Here is a 23,235-nt window from a genome sequence, read left to right on the forward strand (position 1 = left end):
CTGAAATATCAATGGAGAACAGTCATGCTAATACTTAAAACCATTCCAAAGTATTGGATTCTTTTTTCCTTCATACTAACTAGATCATTTTTTCAAGCCTTCATCTGAAAACAGTCTTGGTCTTTACAAGAACATGTACACAGGAAATCATCTTGGTGATCTTACTTATTTGTAGTGCTCTCACTTGTATTCAGTATGCAGCTCTCATTTCCAATGAAAACTTTGGTTTTTCTAAAATCAAATTTATTATTTTTTCTTAATCCAAAATCCCATCCACACACCGTTAATGTTGTGCCTCCCTCCAGGGGTGCACTAGTTGGGAGAATCTGCAGAGTAGAAAAAAAGAGAATATTTCATTAAAAACTACAAATATGGCTTTCAAATAGGTGATGGACATTTAAGGTTGCACACTTATGACTACCATTTTTGGTGCAAATTTTTCATATTTCTTTTCAGCAATGAAATAACTAAACAGGGGAAGGGGCAGAGAATGATAATAGTGGCAATATGTATAAAGCTTTTTCCTTAATTCTAAGGAAAATTATGAAAGCATTACTGGCTCCATTTTAAAGATGAATAACTGATGTTCTGAGAGTCTAGGTGATATGCATGATGACTCACAGCTAGTCTGTAGGGAGGCCTGCATTTGACCCCAAATCTTCTGAGGCCAAGTACAATGTTTCCCTCCTTTACTATGTTCTAGATCAGAGGCATCAAAAAGGCAGGACAAATCAGATTACAATGTAATTGGGAAATATTTAAGAAAACAAATAAAAATACATAGAAGATAAATAATGTTAACATGAGGCCCTTAGTGGCCCTGTTTTTGTTTGAGTTTGACATGACTGCTCTATATTCCTTCCATTAACCCACCATATTTGAAATACAATTTCCACGAAAGGCAAAATGATTCCAAATTCCAAAGCACCTGGAAGGAATAACACAATATGCTGATATGCTTACAGATGAACCTAGAACACTACTACCAGTTAAGAGGCGGGAGAAAGCAGATTAACTGTGGTCTGGGACCTTTATGGGGATAAACATTGTTGTTATTGTTGTTTGTCCTTTGTTTCAAAGAGGACCAATGACATCATGAGATTTAAGTGAGGCAGAGTTGTACAAAGTCATCACCCTTTCTTCCTGAGTCATGAAAGTCCAGTAGCAAGACAAAAGTCAAGATGACTGTCAGTGACCCAGGCTGCATTGGATGACCTTGGCATCTTTGCCAAGCTCCACTGTGCCAGCTTTAGCCTCCTTCATGACCATTGGAACATATTGTTCTCACCTTCCCATTCTGTTGGGGGAAGTCTTCACTTGCTTGGGGGTAGACATCTGCCTAACTCAGCTACAGGGGTTAGTTACCCTCAACTTGGTTTAGCCCATCTCTGGATACTCAACTGTGGCTGCAAGAAGCCATAGCATGTTTAGGGACCACACCTTGGGGATAAACTATATAGCCTAGGTAACACTAAGATGAAATAAATCTCCTGAGAAGCCTTTTGGAGAAGACTAGGTCACATAATATCAGACTCTTTTGATCCCAACTGGACTAGCTGGCAAGTCTGTGAAGTGTCTTCCAAATGGTTACGGTGAAAGCTAGACTCAGGTCAAAGTGTGTTGATTCATTCTTATGGCATTATCTCAGTCACAGCTGTATAATTCATGCAAATATTTATTTAGGTTAAAAAAAATCCCTTTTTGTATTTATTTTTTGTAAAGTCCAATTCAGCTCAAGGCAAAAAATACTTTGTAAGAGTTTACTGTGTGCAAGGCCTTGGGTTAGGCCCTAGGAATATAAAGTTGAAAAATTACAACACCTTTCTCCAAGGATTTTATAGTTCAGCAAGGGAAAATATGATAGGCAAGGGGATGTGTCTGGGCATGGATTATATGTTCAACTAAGTAATCAATCAAGAAGCTTTTATTAAATCTCTGCTCAATGCCAGGCACTGGTTATATGAAGACAAAAATGAAACAATTTTTGCCCTCAAGGTGCTTACATTTTAGTGGAAAAGATAAAATGTACATCTATAAAGGAAACAGTATGGAGCTGTGGACAGAGAGATTAACTTGGAGTCACAGGTCCTGAGTTAGAATTCTCTGCAGCTAGGTGGCACAGTGGGCAGTGAGGTGGTGCATAGGGGATAGAGTGCTGAGCCTGGAGACAGGAAGACTCATCCTTCTGAGTTCAAATCCAGCCTCAGACACTAGCTGTGTGACTCTGGGCATGTCCCTTAAGGTTTTTGCCTCAGTTTCCTCATCTGTAAAATGAGCTGGAGAAAGAAATGGCAAACCACTCCAGTATCTCTGTCAAGAAAATCCCAAATGGGGTCACAAAGAGTTGGACATGACTAAAAAACAACTCAACAACAACAGCTGTGCCAGTTACTTTGGGAAAATATCAACTTTTCTAGGCTTATTTCTTGACAGTCATTTGGGAATTAGCCTTGATAGTGTTTAATTTGAAATTTTTTTGAAATTTTGAAATTTGAAATTTCCCCTTACTGACCTGTAATTATGCTTAATCAAATGTCTTTACTTTTAATTCATGGTTATTTGGTTTGGTCTGGTAAGCCTCAAAGGGATCTATTCAGCAGGAGGGTGTGAGCTGCTGAGACAGGGGCCACTTAGAGGAACCTCGAGTGGTGCAAAAACATATACATATGCCTAATTGAAAAAGTAATGGGACAAAGGAGAGAAATTCAACAGGTGGGAGGGCTGGCCAAGAAAGACTTCTTAGGGACTTTTATAGAGATGGGGACAATTGAGTGGTCTACTCCAGGCATGGAAGATATAATGAGCAGGACCAAAGAGACAGAGGAGCAAAGGATACAAGTAGTTAACTGGATTAATGGAATTCTTGTCCTCTGTAAATCTTCAAAATTCTGATCATTTTACTTAATACCTTATAATTATCAGGTTATAACTGTCCATCTAATAGTAGTTAACAAATAAACACTCCCTGTTAGGAACTTTTAAAATAGTAAATGTAAGCACTGAGTGCCAAACAGTGGTTGTGTTATGATTTCCCCCCTTTTTTTCAGGGCAGTGAGGATTAAGTGACTTGTCCAGGGTCACACAGCTAGTAAGTGTTAAGTGTCTGAGGCCAGATTTGAACTCAGGTACTCCTGAATCCAGGGCTGGTGCTTTATCCACTGCACCACCTAGCTGCCCCGTGTTATGACTTTCTTCCAAAGCTTATCTTCCATTAAAAAAGTGAAATGTAAAAAATTTCACTGAATAATACTCAAAACATGATATTTTAATTTTATTATTGGCATATTTGGGAACAAATATGCACACAGTACCCCCAGAAGTTAATGTAGGCTCATTTTGTTGTTGTTGTTGTGGTGGTGGTGGTGGTGAAAGCAAACCTTTCATCTACTGATGAAATTGAAGCAACTCTGACAATTAGCACTGAGGCAGTGTTGAAGTTTATAGAAAAACTTTGGCTAAATCTAAAATTAAACAACAACAACCCCCTTCTATTTTCAAGTCAAAAATAAGCTGGTCAATAGCCTTGTGACAATCTAAAAAGGAAATGCTCTTTTGGGGGGCATATTGTAAATTGTACTGTAAAAATAACAATGATGGGAAAAGCATAGCTCCACTCTAGAGACCATTCAGAAAGCAGCAAAGGTATTTTGCTAAGGCATGCTCAGTCAAAGCCTAAAAGCTGTTCCTTTATGATTTATATGGGCTCTTAGCAAAATTGAAATTTACAAACATTTCCAACCTTCCCAAGTAAATAATCACAAACTAGATTCTTAATGTCCACTTGTTACTAAGTCCTTTAGAGGTCTTGACTCAATGCTTTAATGATAGCTATTTTGCTCATAAAATAAATTACACAGTTGTTGTTGTTTTAAAATGAAGATTTACCTCTTCCATCCCTGACCAAGTGAAAACTGCTAGAGAAATCCTTTTGTTATTTTGTTAGAAACCCAGTAGGAGAGAATAACACATCAAACCCTCATAGGGATCTATTCAGCCTGAGGCAGTCACTGCAGTTGCTATTCCCTATTCTAAAGAAGGTTTTTTTCTTTACTGAAAACAGCTGCTGATGGCTCATTGTAGCTGATACTGCTGCCTAGGTGTATTCCAGCACTGTACCCGAAATGGAATCTAGTTATCATTCTATTCTGCAGCTACTGAAGGCAAAAGGGAATTTGATAATCATGGAGGAGAAAGAATCTTCTCTGGCTTCTGAGAGTTAGAAGTAGGGTTGGATATCGCATACCCTAAGGATGGATGTTGTACAACTCCTGTTTAACCATGACTTCGTAGATAGGGTGGTGGACCTCAATTCAGGAAGATCTGGGTTCAAATTTGCCCTCAGACACTTAGTAGGTGTGTGAGCGTGGGTAAGTCACTTAACTTCTTTTTACCTCAGTTTCCTCAACTGTAAAATGCCGATAATAGCACCCACCTCACAGGGTTGTCATGAGGCTCAAATGATATAATACTTGTAAAGCTCTTAGCAGAATGTGTGGCCTACAGTAGAGAGTATGTAAAAGCTTTTTCTCTCCCCCCCCCCTCAACAGTCTAAGCCCCAAATCTCAACCTTACCATCTTGTCTATTTTGTCTTTCTTATGCTGTTAGAAATGATGAAATAAATTATTTCAAAAGAGAAATATAAAGACTTACATGAACTGATGAAGAGAGAAGCAGAACCAGAAGAATCATTTATAGTATAACATTAATATTATATCAAATATCAATCAAAAATAAATAATTTTGAGAACTTTTATAAATTAATGAAGAATAGAACAGACCAAATGAGATCAGTTTATAAAATAATAGCATTTCTTTTTTTCTTTCTTTCTTTTTTTTTTTTGGTGAGGCAATTGGGGTTAAGTGACTTGCCTAGGGTCACACAGCTAGTAAGTGTCAAGTGTCTGAGGTCGAATTTGAACTCAGGTCCTACTGACTCCAAGGCCGGTGCTCTATCCACTGAGCCACCTAGCATTTCAGAGACAAATAATTTGAAAGCTCCAAAAACTCTGATCTATACAATGACCATCCATTCTTCCAGAAGACCAATGATTAAACCTCCGGATGCTTCTTGATAGAGAGATGATAGCTGAATCTTTTGGGGGTGAGGGGAGTAGGTAGGGAACTTTGAATGAAAGCTAAAGAAAGAAGTGACAGTGGTCTCTACACACCCAAGAATGTGTACAGTAGTTTAGAAATGACAGTTTTCCTGGGGTGGGGAGAGGAGAATGTAAAATCACTCTGTGTGCAGGGATTGGTTATCCAAGAAGTTTTGTAGAGATCCTCCATCTCTTTAGGCAGAGATGACTAAACCAAAATAAACATATACTTTCCTTTTTCATATAAAAGTGGCACTACTGATTTTTCCAACTGTCTAAGAATGTTTTAAATCTCATATTCAAATACACATTTAAATCACATAGGGTTCAGCTCATTAACAATGAGTTAAATAATCCTAACATATATGTGTATATGTATTGTCAGGGTCCCCAACTTTCCCCCCTCTCTTTAGGATGGAAATGGTCACATATAAAGCATATTTCTAAGTATTAAATGTTTCACTTGAACAGGCCACCCTTTTACCAGTAACTTGTTATCTTCACATTTTCTGATCAATTAAGGAGAAGTTTTGATTGTCTCCCTGGAATTGAGTTTAATCCTGCAAGACATGCTAATTATTTTCTTAATACTTAAGGAGAATATATTGGAAAATGCTCATTTTTAAAAGCCTTTCCTGTATGGTCTTTAAATTCAAGATCAGATAATGTGCTCCAAATAATGTTAATTGAACTGCATCCCTAAAACTCCCCTATGTGGAATTGTAGGAGATTTTAGGGATTGAACTCTGTATATTCTGTAAAGCAGCCTATCTTGTGTTTATTGGAGAGCTAAACTCAATACATCAGTTGGATTTTATGCACATGGACTTTAAGCAGATTAGAAAAAGATGAATAATCTGTTTTTTTTTTCCAGCAAGAATGTAAACGTCATGGTCTAGCAGAGCATGAAATCTCACTAACAACTATGAAGCAAAAGGGATTTATATACTCAGCTGCGTTATTTTCCTTCTAACAGTCTTGAAGCAAGCTTTACAAACCTGTGAATGCTATAATTCAATCTTTTAGAAGATTCAGATATAACAGTAGTGGATTTATAGAAGGTTCAGAAGAAGGAAGTTCATTTTAGCGAGAGAAAGAAAATCTATTTATATTCAGACATGTTTATATATAGACATTTTTATCAATCATCATATTTGTATTTAAACATTTATATGATGTTTATGATGAACGTGATTCCTATTTAGAACACAGAATATTACTGTGCTATCAGAAGAGCTTGGATAACTAAAAACCTTTGGGCTTCTTGCTCTTTGGAGCAGAAATACAATAGTAATGAAGAAAAGTGCACTTAGACATCACGGCTTTATAATTTACGACCACCAGGGGATTAAAACAAATTTTATTAGCACTTCTAACACTATCTGGGTAAACTGGTTCCAGAGAAGCAGACATTTCAGTCACTTTATTCAACTTGACTTAAAAAAGTTTAATTTATTTTTACCACTCTAGTGTAGCCTTTATGACTGATGATATGAGAAGCATACTTATAAGTCTTAAATGTTTTATTTGCACAGGTCCCCCTTTTACCAACATGCTTCCCTCATTTTAAAAATCACCTTGTCTAAATTTTAAATAAAGTAGAGGTGACACTTGAAAACACACATACCCACACCCACTCACCCACACACCTATCCACACCCGTGCCTTTCACTGTTCTGTCTGAGCTCAGATTTCTAGTGTTTCAAATTGCTACCTCTATTTACATGCCCCCAGTGTTCATAAAAGAGTAAAATTCTTTGTTACAGAGTAAGCACATTAAGTAAAGACAAAAGAGCATAAAAATGCAACAGGGTAGTTCTTCATTTATTTACTTGCTTTTAGTTTACTCATTGCCTTATCAAACTTGGTCTTAATATTTATGTTACACTTAATAGAAAATGATTTGGTTAAATGAACAATCATCCAGTACGAATCTTGCTTCAAACCATAGCTAAATGAAAACAGCCATGAGCTGTGATACCAGCTCTTGTTCTGACTTGTAAACTTTGTTTACTTATGGACTTGATCCCGACGATAGAAACCTATAACTTTCCTATTTCACAGGAGTTAGAGTCTCTGTAGTCCAAATGTTCTATACTAAATGAATTTTCCAGGCAAGGAAAATACACACTCAGCCCTGTCCAGGAAAGTGATTGTATTTTTTTAAAATTTAAACTTTTTTTTTTTTTTTCACAGTGGGAGGGGTGTGTGCGTGCATGTGTGTGTGTGTGGTGTTCTTTTAGCAAATTTTCTCATTGAGATGAGCACGGTACCAAAAATATGCTCAAATAAGCAATGCAACAGTTTGAGAATGTGGTCAAGATAGCAATGGTTTACTGAAGTAGATAGGTAGGTACACTTGTATCTTTATTCTTTACCCTTGCTCTAAATGTTGTTATGGAAGGTCTGTGATTATCACCAACAAGGTCTCTTTCATGCAACTGACTGATAGTCGCTGTCAAGTAAGTGGGCAAGAAATCCGATTTGTCCACAGAATTGTCAGTAAAACCCCAACTAATCCGTGGTCAGATAGGGAGGCTCCAGTCGTTCTTTTTTGGCCCACAAAGTGACTAGGAATTTCTTCCACTATCAGTCACCTTAATGAATGAATGGGATATTCTAACTCATTCCACAAGTTACTAGGAAAGGGTTCTTTTCTGGCAACTGAGTGCACAGAGCTCCTGGCCATTTGGAAATGGGTCACAAGGAATCCAGGAAGTGGTGATTCAGGAAACAACAGGCTATGTAGCCAAGTGCAGAGGAATAATGGGGCCCATTGTGTCAATAGACCATATACTCATTAGCCAACATTTCTCAGTGAAGTAGGAGGTGAGCTCACCTAATGATCTTCCTTTTTACTTAGCTGACTGAAGGTATTATATATTATACATCAGCTCTCTTACCTTTTCTCTGATATAGTAAAATCTCTATTTTCACTCTTCCTCTCTTCTTTCCCTCTGGTTTCAGTGAAGTGGCTCTCCTTGACAATGTGAAGTTTTCTATCTTTGCCATTGATGCCATCTCTTCCTGACTCTTTGTGACTAGCACAGAGGACTTGGCTTATAGTAAAGACACGGTGACTGACTGACTGACCTTGCTCTACCAACTTTCCCCACTCTCTCTTGCCTTTACTTTCTCCCTCTTTCTTGGTTCCTTTCCCTTAGTCTAGAAACATGCTCAGACCTCCGTTTCCAAAACATAAGCCCTTCCCTCAACCCTCATGCAGCTTTCCTTTGTAAAAAGAGTTAGTAATCCTTGTTCCCACTCCCTTAATATTTCACAACCCTTTGCAAGCTGGATTTTGTCTTCAGTGCTCTGCTTAACATTTTTCCTTGAATGTCACCAGTGATCTCCTAAATACCCCAAATGATGGCTTTTTCTTAATTATCAGCTCCTTTGTTCTTTCTTCAGCATTTGACCAGCCCTCCTTTGGATTCCATGATATGTTTCAATCCTGGCTTGCCTCTTTTGTCTTTGATTATTTCCTCTTGGTTCTCTTCACTGTTTCCTGCCTCTTAAGTAAGGAAATCTTACATTTCCAATCTTTCCTGTAAATCTCTACCTGGATGTCCTGCCTGTACCTCACAATGAGTATGCCTAAAAACTGAAGTCATTGTCTTTCCCCCTCAAATTTGCCCCTCCTCCTAACTGCCTTATTTTTGATAATTCCACTTCTTTTTCCTAGTTACATAGGCTTGTCACCTATGATTCCTTCCTCCTTGGGTCTTTCATTCTTCAGTTTGTACCTTTCCTATGCCCTTATCACATTCTATTTTGTATTATTATAGTTATTTTTTCATATTACATTTCAGTAGAATGTAAACTTCTTGGGAAGTTTTCATTTTTTTTTCTTTGTATCTTCAGAACCTAACAGTGCCAGGAACATAATGGGCACTCAATTAATGCTTGTTGAATTGAAATGAGTATCTTGCTTGCTTATTAGGCTATAAGATTTTTTGAGGGCAGGGACTGTGTAATTTTTTGTCTTTTTTTCCCCAGAGGCTTAGAACAATAGATGTTCAATAAATGAACATTGTACTGAACTAAATTGCCAGAGAGATAACACATGAGAGAATTATGACTGTCAAAGGAGATCCCTAGACAATGAGTATCTGAGTATCAATTTAGGTGCCAAGCTCAATGGATACTGACAAAAAGCTGAAATCAAACATATATATATATATATATATATATATATATGTATATACATACATACATACATACACACATATAAACATATAAATATATCTCTATCTCTACACACTTTGATAGCCATGGTTCATTGAATAAATCAGGGGTTTTGGGTTTGGTTTGTTTTTTAGCTTTTGCTCTTTACTCTCCCAATAATTGAGGATGATGGAAATGCTGGAACAGAGGTTTAAAAAAAATTTTTTTTTGAAAGCAAAACGGACAGAGAAACTTAAAACCTTACCTCATAAATAGTAGGTAGACAATTATCTTGGTTCCCTGGCTCAGTGATACATTCCTCAGATTTCACACATTGATTATGGCACCAGGTACATTGAACAAAAGGAGGGGCTGAGAGACATTGACTGCAGGACTTAAAATGGTCACAGCCTAGGCCATTCAATGGGATCTTGGTTATCTGTGGATAAAGATTTAGGAAAATATTTCCAAATGCAATTTTTCATTCAATAGAGATAAAATACAGGAAAGATATATTAAACATATTACTTTGCAGCATCTATTATTATAGCAGTTATATAAGACAGTTTTGTTTCTAAAACTCCTAATGATAATTAAGAGATTAGATGTAATGCTTTCATTCTCATACTTCTGCTGTGTGCAACTATAATGTTATTTTTAACTGACACTTTTCTTGCAATGATATACTTGTTGTTTGATAGTTCTTCTGTCCTGCCTGCCATAAATATAAAACAACAAAAATTCAAGCTACAGGAAGATGAATCATGACCCCCAGGAAATTCTAGCATAAGCTCCAAATTTATATTTCCTGGCTTTTGTAGATTTGTACCACAGTTTTGTTATTGGGTTTTTAATATGCATTCTGTGTTTGTTTGTTTTTTTTCATAGAGAATAGAAAACAAAACAGAGAACATTAGTTGCAGTGGCTCCAAGGCCCCCCTCAGGTTCAGTCCTCTTGGTATAAAAAATGTAAATTGACTTCATCGATCTTTGAAATCCCCTTGGGAGAAGCTATCTACACATAGATCTAAGAGGAGGAACTGGAAAATTGCAAACGACCAAAGAAACTTGTGAATATCTTTTTGGAAAGAACCTCAGTTAATGGGGAAAGGTCTAACCTTCTTCCCAGTGATAACTAGTGTGAAGCCATCTGTATTTAGTGGATGCTCAACAATCACTTCTGGAGAAACAGGATGGGAATCCAGTTGAAAATTCACATGAGGGGTTGATTGTCCCCGGGAAACCACAACCTAGAAAAAAAGAAAAGAAAAAAAGAAAGCCTTTATACCAACAAATTTAATAGAAGCCTAGAGAAGTTTGATAACAGGTTAAGATACAGCTTATATGACTGGTCTCAAAACTGAATAATCTATCTGCCTCTGGGAAAGTCTACTAAAATGCATGAGATAGATAATTGTTTATCATTTTTCAGAAGTTTCCTGGAGAGGCAATGTGTCTACTTGTGAGCAAAAAATTATAGAAGATGGAAAAGAAATGGAAGACAAAAGACTCCTTCACTTAGTAGCATAACTGGAGCCATGAGGGAATTCTTATTTATTTCTAATCTAAATCCCTCCCATTTTCACAAAAATCACAGAAATAGAAGGGATGCCAGAAGCCATCCTTCTTATTTTTTTTAAGGAGATTAAGTGACTTGCCCAAAGTCATACAGGTGGGGTCATTGGTGGTATTTGAACCCATTCCCTCTGTCTTTGGAGCTGGTTGCCTCACCACACATCTAGTTTCTGGCCTTGGGCAAGTGACCACCTCTTTGGACCTCAGTTTATTCACATAAAATGAAGAGGTTGTCTTAGACGACATCTCACCACTAACATTCTATGATCTGTATTCCATCTTCAGTGGAGTTGAAGACAGCACCTCGCGCGTAATAGGTACTTAATAAATATATTGTGTTTGAGCAACAGATTTATTGCTATGCTGGAGATGCTCAACATTCTCCTTCACTTTTCTCTAAGATAAGTCTAATTTTGATCCCCTTTTCTCCCAGATCCCTTTTTTTGTTGTTCTCCTCTGGATCCCTTCCAAATTTTTAAATCCTTCGGGTGGCTAAAATGGATCCTCAAACTATTTTGTTATCATGTGACCTATTGTTACTTGAATTGTCCTATAAACAAATTTCTGGCTTCCTGTCTGTCTTCAAAATATGGACTGATGTTTGTAACAATATTTGAAGATGGCCCTGACGTTATCTGTATAATTTCCATTTTTCATTTCAATACTTATAATAGCTGGCTAGTCCCCCTGCCTAACAATCCATCCTCCACTCAGCTCTCAAAGTGATCTTGCTTAGGGGCAGCTAGGTGGCGCAGTGGATAGAGCACCTGCCCTGGATTCAGGAGTACCTGAGTTCAAATCCGGCCTCAGACACTTAACACTTACTAGCTGTGTGACCCTGGGCAAGTCACTTAACCCCAATTGCCTCGCAAAAAAAAAAAAAAAAAGTATCAAAGTGATCTTGCTTAACTGCAGGTCTGACTATATCACCCCTTGATTCAGTTAACTCCAGTGGCTTTCTAATGTCTCTAAAATCCTTGCTTTGGCTTTGAGAGCCCTTCATAACCTGGTTACCTCCTACCTTTCCAGTCTTTTTAACTGGAAGACTTTTTCCTTCTTCATCTTACTCTCCCCCAAACCCTTCCACTCTGTTATCCAGTGAAATGACCTCTTTGCTATTTCTAACATAAGATACTCCATCTCCAAGATTCCATGCATTTTCACTGACTACATACCCCATACTTGGAACTCTCTCCTTCCTCATCGCTATATCCTGGTTTCTCTAGATTCCTTCAGCTAAAGACTTACCTTTTGACCTAGCTATTCTGATCACTACAATGATACAAGGCAGTTCCAAAGGACTTATGAGGAAAAAAATGTTAACCACCTCCAGAGAGGGAACTGAATGAACTCTGAGTGCAAATTGAAGTATAGTTTTCTCACTTTCTTTTTTATTCTTGCTTTTTTTGTGATATGGCTAATAGGGAAATGTTTTGCATGATTTCATAGGTATAATTGATATCATTCTGTTTGCTTTCTTAGTGGGCAGGAGTCAGGTGGGAGGAGGAGGGACAGAAAAGGATTTGGAACTCAAAATTTTTTAAAAAAGAAAAGGGGGCAGCTAGATGGTGCACTGGTAAAACACCTGCCCTGGATTCAGGAGTACCTGAGTTCAAATCCAGCCTCAGACACTTGCTTACTAGCTGTGTGACCCTTGGCAAGTCACTTAACCCTCATTGCCCTGCAACCCCCCCCCCAAAAAAAACAAACCAAAAAGAAAAGAAAAGGAAAGGATGTTAAAAATAAAAAATAAAATTAGAAACAAACAAATGCAAAGTCCTACCTTTTGGGAGGAAAAAAAAACCTTTTCTAATTCTCTTTAATCTTGATGCCTTCCTCTGATATGATCTACAATTTATCCTACATATATCCTGTTTATACCTAGTTATTTACATGTTAGGCTTTGAGCTCTATGAGGGCAGTGACTTTTCTTTGGTCTTTCTCTGTATTCCCTGCAATTTGCACAGTACCTGACACATAGCATGTGGTTAAATGCTTGTTAACTGACTGACTTATTGTGATTTTGAAAAAATTAGAATAGCAGGTTTCATTCCCTGTCCTGAGAACATTATAGAATAGGACTTTGTAAATGTTAAGCAAAGTGCTAAATTTTTAGAGGGCCAGGGATTATGGTCAATAGCAACTGCCAGAAAACACCCAAACAAACAAAAAACCCCAAGATCACTATCTTAGAATAATGGTTGGAGACTAGGAGTGTTTCAGGTCCCTCATTAACATCTTGACTAGGCTCAAATAGCTGTAGCATGGGGTAGGAAAATGATAATAATAATAACAAGTAGCAATTATGTAGCTCTTAGAGTTTTGAGAAGTTCTTTACATATTCTAACTCATTTGATCCTTACAACAATCCAGTGAAGCAGACCATGTTGTTAACATAATTTCATAGATGAGGAAACTGAGTCTAGGAAGGTCATATAGCTCATAAATCATTGAGGCAGTATTTGAACTGAGGCATTCCTTACTCCAAACCTTATTTACTTCACCACTGGGGAGAAAAAGTGTTGAATTAGGTGTCAGAAGACTGGAATTTGAATACTAATTCAATTACTTTACTCAAGTTACATTGGGAAGGTCATTTGAACCCCCTTAGCTTCAATTTAATGCTTTTTTTTTTTTGGTGGGACAATGAGGGTAAAGTGACTTGCCCAGGTTCACACAGCCAGTAAGTGTCAAGTATCTAAGGCCAAATTTGAACTCAGGTCCTCCTGAATCCAGGGTCGGTGCTTTATCCATTTTACCACCTAGCTGCCCCGATTTAACTCATTTGTAAAATGGGGATCATTACTTGTATGATATGCCCCTCTGTGAAGATCAAATGAGCTAATGAAAGAAAATTGTTATCATACAGTTTATATATATAAATAAATATATATATGCATGTATATGTATATAGCTGATGTTCATAGGACACTAATGTTTATAAAGCTTTCTGTAGATTATTTTACTTGAGCTCCTTGGGGTAGGTATTATAGATATTATTTTCCCATTTTATAGATGGGGAAACTAAAAAGTTCAGACAAGGAATTTAATTTGCCTATGGTCACGCACTAGAAAGTGCCAGAGGAAGTAGCTGAATCCAGGTCACTCCTGTCTTAAGTCCAGTGATCTTTCTGCTTCTCCATGGTGTCCTAGCTCCTGTGTTATTTTGTGGAATTGGGCAACTTACTTGGTTGTCCCTTACAACCATCTGCTTTTCAGTGAAAAATTCCATTCATTTGCATAGGTAAGGGAAAAGCTGGGCCAACATGGACCTTTATGTTATTAGGGCTGGCCTAATGATTCCCCCAGCTTCCTCATTTATAAAAAAGGAATGAGAATGTGCATTCATCTCACAGGAGTAACTAACTGGCTGCAAATTACCTTGAATAAATCCCACAAAGTAATTTATAAATGTTCTAGGGAATCATTAGTAAATCTCTATTTCAGTGCAATAAATGGTATTGTAATGGTCTGAAACACTTTGGGAAGCTTCCAAAATGGTCTAATTTTCTCCAAGGGAGTGGTATATGAATAGGGAAGCTCATAGAGTTCACACAGAACCTATTGTTTTAAGAGTTCACACTTGATTGGGTATTTGTTTAACATTCATTTACCAAAGTGCTTGATAATATTGTATTCTATAACATCACCTTAAGCACACTGACTATGCCCGTATATCAGGCAACAGAGGGACAAAGTGATGCAACAAAGGTCACTCTGCTTGGAATTGTTTTGGATGGGAGAGGATATTCTGGATGGGAACTACCATTTCTTCAATATTAGACATTAGAGACAAGACAACTGCATAATGGTTGAAGAAAGAAATCACACGTTGGGAAATGCACACAAATGAAATCATTCATGTAAAGTGAAGATGGGTCAAACAATTTGTCCCAATGATTGCGTCTTGTTTCCAGGGGATGCATTTTGTGAATTCTTACTGAGTGTGTTTAACAAGAGCTTTAGAGAGGCCTCTGGTTGGAGGAGACGAGTGTTTCAGGTATGGGATTGGAGTGCCTACCAACTCCAAGATTCTATGACACCAGGATTTCAGACTTCGTGTCTTCTTTTCTAAGTAACTTAGATTTGTTTTCCAAATTCATAAACTACATAGTTCTTGCTCCCACTTTGTCCAGGACATAATCATGTTATATTTATCTTTTTATTTCTTATATACAATTCTATAGTAGAAATGTTGAAGCCTAGCTTTCTGATTTTCCAAATTTGTACTTTTCCCCCTCTAATAATTTCAAAAAGGAAAATGGAAAAACTGTCTTCCCAGGAACAAGAGACTACTGTACCTTAGAATTTATGACAGAGGAGAGAGGAAACCAGAGTCAGGTAAGTAACCTCAAAGTGAGGAGTAATGACTTTCAAAGACTTCAGAGAAAGGATAGGTAAGTTCCATGACTTAAAAATTCTATTGAGGGGCAGCTAGGTGGTGCAGTGGATAGAGCACTGGCCCTGGAGTCAGGAGGACCTGAGTTCAAATCCGGCCTCAGACACTTAACACTTACTAGCTGTGTGACCCTGGGCAAGTCACTTAACCCCAATTGCCTCACTAAAAAAAAAATCTATTGAGAAAGTTAGCCCAAGACGAAGCAGTCAGTCGCTTTCCAGAACTAAATTCTCCTTACATGTGGGAGTGAATGGATGCACACACACACACACACACACACACACACACACACACACACATCTGGAGAGCTGTTTGAAGAGAGATGCTAGGGATGCTCAGAGAATTCAATGATCAACTTTGATAAAAATAAAACAAACCAACAAACTTGTATACAATACAGAAGCAGGTAAAGGAAATGGAACCTAAATTCCCTTTGGCTTTCTTGCCTAACTACACCACCCAGCTGTTTCATATTGATAATGTAAGCTTAGGCTAAGTTAATATAGGCACAGTATCTATAATGGGGCAGCCCAGCGGATAGCATGATGGGCCTGGAGTCAGGAAGACCTGAGTTCAAATCCTCACACATTTACTGGCTATTTGACTCTGAGGTAAGTCACTTAACCCTGTTTGTCTCATCTGTACAGATAAGTTTCCTTATTTGTAAAATGGTCTGGAGAAGAAAATAGTAAAGAACTACAGTATCTTTGCCAAGGAAATCCCAAATGGGGTCACAAAGAGTCTGAGAACATATATGGAATATTCTATGTCCCATTCTCGACACCACATTTTAGGAAGGACATTGGCAAGCTGGAGCATGTGTGGGGGAGGGGGATCAATATGGTGAGGGGACTGGAGACTATGTACTCTGCCAATCACTGGAAGGAACTAGGCACAGTCAGCCTGAAGAAGAGAAAGCTTGTGGTGATATAAGGTCACATGATAGAAAAAAACAAACTGAAGGACTATTGTGGAAAATGAATGTGGCATTCTGTGTGACTTCAGAGAGAAAAATGAAGAACAATGGATGGAAGCTGTTGAGAGGCAGAGTTAATCTTGATTTCAGGAAAAAAAAATTTTTAAAAACCCAAAACCATCCTCAGGCAGAATGGACTAGTCGATTGGATACTGGATGGCCACTTATTCTAATATTGTAAAGATGATTCTTGTGATGGGATCACAGATTTAGAGCTAAATAGGACCTTAGAGGTCATTGAGTCAAACTTCCTCACTTTACAGTAGAGATACAGAGTAGTTAAGTGAATTAACCAGGGTCAAGAACTAGTAAGTACCTGAAGTGGGATTTGAACCCAGAGTCCTTAACTCTAAGCCCACCAAGAAGAAGGGTTCTTACCTGCAGAGTTCTGTTACATTACTTTGCCTCTCTTCTTCAGACACTGTTGGATTAAATGACCTCAGAGGTCACTTCCAACTCTATGGAAGAATTTAGTAAGTTCTTCCAGACTTACTATGTTCAGTCATTCAGTCATGTTGGACTCCTTGTGACTCCATAGATTATAGCACTCTAAGCCCTTCTCTCCTCCACTATCTCCTGAAGTCTGTCCAAGCTCATGTGGTTTGCTTCTGTGTCCCTATCCATCTCATTCTCTGCCTTTCATCCTTTTGCCTTCAATCTTTCCTAGCATTAGGGTCTTTTCCAATGAGTCTTGTCTTCTCATTATGTGGCCAGAGTATTTAAGTTTCAGCTTCAGTATTTATCCTTCCAATGAAGAGTCAGAATTAATTTCTTTAAGTATTGACTGATTTGATCTCACTGTCCAAGGGACTCTCAAGTCTTCTCCAGCACCACAATTCGAGTGTGTCAGTTTCACAGTACTCAGTTTTCCTTATACTCCAACAACTCTCACAGCCATACATTAGTACTGGAAAAACCCCAGCTTTGACTATATAGACCTTTGTTGGCAAGGTGAGGTCTCTGCCTTTTAGTCTGCTGTCCAGATTTGCCATAGCTTTCCTTCCAAGGAGCAAGCATCTTTTAATTTCATGGCTGTAGTTGCCATCAGCAGTGAGCTTTGAACCCAAGAATATAAAATCTGACACTGCCTCTAATTCCTTTCTCTTTATTTGCCAGAAAGCGATGGGATCAGATGCCATCTTAGTGTCTGTTTTTTTTTTTTTTAATGTTGAGCTTCAAGTCAGGTTTTATACTCTCCTTTTTCAAGAGCCTTCTTAATTCTTCACTTTCTGGAGTGATGTCATCCACATATATCTGAGATTGTTAATATTTTCTCCTGGCAATCTCAATTCTGGCTTTTTATTCTTCCAGCACTGTGTAAAGTAGATCCTCTTAAGTACCCCCTTTTCCTTCTCCTAGCCCCCTATTTTCTTTAACACTGTTTTCTATGACAGAAAAAAATCTCTCTTTCTGTATCCTTGGGCCACTCTCTGTCTTTATTAAAAGCATGAAGCTTATTTAGTGTTACTTTTCCATAAAAACAAAACAAAAAACCCCCACCCTTTCCCTTTTCTAAAATTAAAAAAAAAATCCCATTGCTGGGATTTAATTAGTATCATTTTGTGAAAGCTGTTCATCTGATATATTTTTGTATACTAAGATATTCACTACAAAAAGACTTTGAGTCCATAGATAAGATTTAGTTTTTCATTTTGACAGGGTTTATTTATGTAGACTTTGTTCCAAAAGGAACTGGGGTAAATAATAATGAACAACCAAGTTGAAAGTGAGTGAAATAAACTTCCCATTCTCTTCAGCAATTTTGGCTAAAGCTTTTTACCTTCCAGGGAAAGTCTCTGCAGGTAAAGGGCTGGCCCACCTAGATAGTTTTCAGAGACATAGAGGGAAATGCTCTAAGGAAATTGTTAAGTAGCTAGTAATTAAGCAAAGCTCTATGCCCTTAATAGTCAGAGATGAATTTTGTTTGTTATATAGAGGAGGACAAACAACAGAAGGCCAGGGAAAACCATGTGAAAAAGCTTGATTAATGTTTGGAATTATGAGTAGAGGTAATACCACAGCTGCAAATACCTTTTTAGTTGATCATTATCCATGTTTCCTCAAGAATACCCATCCCTTTAAAATGCAAGGAATGCTTTTCTATCCTTAATTCCCTTACTTTCACTTATTGCCAGAATTCCTTCTCATTGAGTAATAATATTAACCCTCTCAAAACCCTGAAGCAATGTCTGGGTGTTAACAAGAAATGGGGGATTCATTTTAGTTGTAATAGAGATGGAATAGAAAGGAAGAGAAATCTGGGCCTTGCCTCCAAATTGAGTTTTTAATGATACTTAACAGCACCTGTTTTCACGTAGTAGAAGGTTGGCAATTAATTGATGCTTCTATGTGCTAACAGCTGATATGTAGACTGCAGGTCTTAGCATTCCTGCTTTTTCTTCAATTCTATAAAAATAAAAATAAAAATTGTGGGGGGGATGTCTGAGCTGTCTGGGCAATTTTGACTGGAGGCTAGGATAAAATGTTAGGCTTGGGAAAAAAATCAGAATAAACATGTCTCCTACTGTTCTTGTCTCTCTGAAGTATAAAATTCTTAGATTATGGCATTTAAAAAGATGGTGAATAAGATTTAAATAAAGTGTCCAATGGCTCCCTGGTATTTGTTTCTGACAATTGATTTAATAGACCTATATTACAGGGAATATACATGGAAATAATATCCAAATAAACAAAAAAGCAATACTGGAATTATTTAAAAAGTAATAATAATAAATAATAATCTTTGACATAAAACATTAATTTTTAAAATTCTCTCGCAGGGTAGTGTGTGTATATATGTGTGTGTGTGTATAAACACACATATGACAAATATTTATAGAATGAATGAATTATGAAGAACAATTAAGGTTTTATGTTGGTAAGTTACTTTCAAATGTTGTTGAGTAAAATTTGGAAAAACTTCAAAAGTTTGAGCAAATAATGCTGTCTGGTTTTGTTGTGGGCTTAACCTTCCATTTTTACCTAACACCAGTTGGGATTGTTGAGCAAAGCAGTTATGGAGTAGACCTGGGGCACTTCGACTTAACTTTGCCTCTAGGTAGAGGCAGGGGTGGGGGTGGGGTGGGAACACTTGGGCAAGGAAGATAAAGTCATCTCTAAGAGTCTGGCTGTGGTTCTTGGGACCCCAGAGAACTTTGTGCTCATTGCTTTCCATCTCCTTGCCAGCAGCTCTTACTTTCTTGAGAAATCTTTTAACCACCTAGGAGGAGACTGCTTTCACCTCAGGGTATTTTAATATTTAATGGATTGTTTATTTGAACCCTCAGGCTCTAAGTGATCTATTGCATCTGAGTTGGAATCACTTTCAGGACAGGTGTTCTTCTTAACATATTCCTCCTGCAACAGGAGGGCAAAGTCTTTTCGTGGCACAAACTCTGGGCTCTCTTGCTTTTCCTCTGATTAAGCTAATCAGTTCATTAACATTTATTAAGTACCTACTATGTGCCAGGCACTATGCTTCATGTCATTAATCTTCTGGGATCCTTTGAAAGAAACTGGCTGGAGTTCTGTATATTCTCTTGATTATGCCATCTGTTAAGCCATATGTTTCTTCAATAGAGAAATCTTTATCCATCTGGCCTCTGTGCAGAATATCCTTCAAAGCAGCTAGGTGGTACAGTGGATAGAGCATTGGACCTAGAGGCCTGAGTTCAAATTCAGCTTCAGACACTACTTTTGTGATCCTGGGCAAGTAGCTTAATCTCAGTCTCCTCCTATATAAGATGGGGATAATAATAGCATCTACCTTCCAGTGTTGTTGTAAGGATAAGTTGAGATAATATTTGTAAAGTGCTTTGCAAATCTGAAGGTGCAAAATAAATGCTATTATTATATCTATCCTCAACTATTATTATTATTATTATCTATTATTAACTGTTATTAACAGTGAACAACTTTAGGAAGTGTGCCTCCTTGTTTGATTTATTCTGATACCCAGAAGATCATTGAACAAATGGCTGCATCTGTCATGGAAACTTGTGCATTTTTTTTTAAATAATAAAATTAAAATTTTCAAAAAGTTTCAAATATTATCCCTCCTTTTCTCCCTCTCCTCCCCCTCCCTGAGGTGATATATGTTATACATGTACAATTATGTAAAAATGACCATATTAGTAATTTTGTATAAGAAAACTTAAATCAGAAAAATGAAAGAAAGTGAAAAATATCATGCTTCAATCTCTTCAATCAATATCGGTTCTTTCTCTGGAGGTGGATAGTATGCTTCATCATTAATACTTTGGGATTGTCTTGGACCATTGTATTACTGACACTAGTTATGTCATTCACAGTTCTTCATCAAACAATATTGCTGTCACTGTGCACAACATTCTCTGGGTTCTGGTCTCTTCACTATACATCAGTTCATACAAGTCTTTCCAGGCCTTTCTGAAATCATCCTGCTTTGCCAATTCTTATAGCACAATAACACTCCATCACCATCATGTACCCCAGCTTCTTTAAACATTCCCCAATTGATGGGCATTCCTTTGATTTCCAATTCTTAGCCACTACAAAAAGAGCTACTATAAATATTTTTGTACAAATAGGTCTTTTTCTCTTTTGGGGGATGTCTTTGGGATATAAACCTAGCAGTGGTAGTGCTGGATCAAAGGGCATGCACAGTTCTGTAGCCCTTTGGGCACAGTTCCAAATTGCTCTCCAGAATGGTCAGATCTTTTCACAACTTTCCCAGCAGTGGATTAGTATCCCAGTTTTCCCACATCCCCTCAACATCCAATATTTTCCATTTTTGTTATATTTGCCACTTTGATAGGTGTGAGGTGATACCTCAGAGTTGTTTTAATTTGCATTTCTATGATCAATAGTGATCTAGAATATTTTTTCATATGATTATAGATAGCTTTGATTTCTTTGAAAACTTCCTGTTCACATCCTTTGACCATGTATCAATTGGGAAATGACTTGTGTTTTTATAAATTTGACTCAGTTATCTATATATCTGAGAAATGAGATCTTTATTAGAGATACTTGTTTCAAAAATTATTTCCCCAAAACTTGTATATTCTTTTTCTTTCTTTTTCTTTTTTGGTGAGGCAATTGGGGTTAAGTGACTTGCCCAGGGTCACACAGCTAGTAAATGTCAAGTGTCTGAGGCCAGATTTGAACTCAGGTCCTCCTGAATCCAGGGCCGGTGCTCTATCCACTGCACCACCTAGCTGCCCCCAAAACTTGTATATTCTTAAGACATGTAGGGAAGATAACTGGTTTGATAAGAATCTTTAAGGCTGCATTTTCCTCTTCTGTGATCAATTCTTTCTCATAGTAAGCAAATAATAAGACCCACTGGAATCTTAGATTCTTTATACTTCTCGGTCAGTTGTGACTGGGAAGATACGGTCTACTGTCCAAAGTTGTCTATGAAAACCCATCTGTTTCCTTCTCATGTTTTCATCAAGGAGCTTCTTGTTACATTACTATCCTCATCCAATTTCATAGAGATGAGAAAGCCCGGATACATACTAGTAATTGTTTATGTCTTCTCAGTCTCTGCCTTTGGAAAATAACAACACTGCCTATTATCTTACTGAGTCTTTCATACTCTTCCTCTTTGAGAGATCTCGAACATTTGTCCCTGAATGCTTTTCAAATTGAGTCACATCCAACATGGCTTTCTTCTGCATCTATGGTGTCAGGGCCAGATGCTTTCCCCCAAATCTTCTTCTTAATTGCTGTTGCCCTGTCCTCACAAGTACATAAGGTACGAAATTGGGGAAGTCCAGATGCAGTGAAAAACCATGAACTATTTTTATGGACTAACTTTATGAACACATTTCAGATTTTAAACTAACAAAGCTAAATTTATCTGCAAATAGCACTAAAAATGTGGCACATACTTTAATAAAAAAATTCCATTGCTACCCTCAAAAAATGGGCTGGTGTAGGGAAAAGTTTTATTACACATTTTTGAAATTTTACACCTTGAGGTAAATGTGTAACGTTTAGAAATGCAACAGATACAATTTATATGATTGTGAATTTGCCTTTGAAAACTTAGCATTTATATCATTCATTTCAAAGAATGTCCTTGACTGAGATTTTTGGTTGGTGAACACAACATACAAAATATCATCATGAAGTCCCTGACTTACATCGATTATATATAAATAGCAGCTCTAGGCAGATAACTATAACTCTTTGCTACTGATTGCCTTCCTTCCTCTCAACCTACACCTCTTCTAGCAATGTGGTTCTGTGGAGAGAGTATAGGACTTGGAATGAGGACACCTGGGTTTGACTTGTACCACAGGTCCTTGCTAGGTTCTTTGATCATAACCAAATTATTTAACCCTTGTAAAATGGGGACAATAATTTTGGTATCAGCTACCTCAGAGAGCTGTTGTGAGGAAAGCACTTTATACACTTCTAAGGGCTATATAAATGTGTGGTATTATTATTATTATTGATGCTATAAGTTTCTACGATAACTAATTCTTACACCATTCATGTGCTAGTTTAGAATTGGTTCCAGGTAGTTATCTTGTAGCAGGATGGGCAATGACCAGAGAGAAGAGGAAAGAAAGAGATTAACTCCTTCCTCTTCCTTGTATCTATGGTAGTTCCTCTCTCCTACCCACTGCTAGACCAACTTTATGGTGTGGGAACACCTCTGGGAATATCCCCAGCTCCCTATCTCATCTCTCCAAACTTCTCTGAATTTCCCCACCCCCTCCATCCATATCTTGCTCCTCACTCCAGAACTACTGCCCAGGACAGCTGTCCTTGGTGAAGTACGAAGACCTTGAGATAAGCTTTGGATTTCCTATGAAATGCAGATGAATCTTATTTCATTCATATTTACCTAAAGACTTACCAGCATTGCTTGTGTGCACTTTGTCTTTTCTTATAGGGTCTAAGTGAGTGGAGAAAAACAAACACTCATGTCTTAGGAGAGCAGGGTAATAGGAAGCAAGGGGAACAGAAGGAGACTTTTTTTCTTTCTTATCAGAAGGGACTCTCCAGCATTTGCTCAAAATATCTC

General features: G+C 37.5%; 1 protein-coding gene across 1 annotated transcript in view; it reads right to left on the reverse strand.

Moving 5' to 3' along the window:
- The window catches only part of MET (MET proto-oncogene, receptor tyrosine kinase), a 161,042-nt gene that overhangs the window by 55,669 nt on the left and 82,138 nt on the right, over window positions 1-23,235 (reverse strand). Inside the window, exons 4-6 of the mRNA XM_043969125.1 lie at window positions 10,383-10,514; window positions 9,530-9,703; window positions 166-326 (exon numbers count right to left, since the gene is read on the reverse strand). Coding sequence (XP_043825060.1) covers window positions 166-326; window positions 9,530-9,703; window positions 10,383-10,514 — 467 coding nt within the window. The remainder of the gene's footprint in view (window positions 1-165; window positions 327-9,529; window positions 9,704-10,382; window positions 10,515-23,235) is intronic.

This window comes from Dromiciops gliroides, chromosome 5 (genome assembly GCF_019393635.1).
Source record: "Dromiciops gliroides isolate mDroGli1 chromosome 5, mDroGli1.pri, whole genome shotgun sequence".
NCBI classification, from domain to species: domain Eukaryota; kingdom Metazoa; phylum Chordata; class Mammalia; order Microbiotheria; family Microbiotheriidae; genus Dromiciops; species Dromiciops gliroides.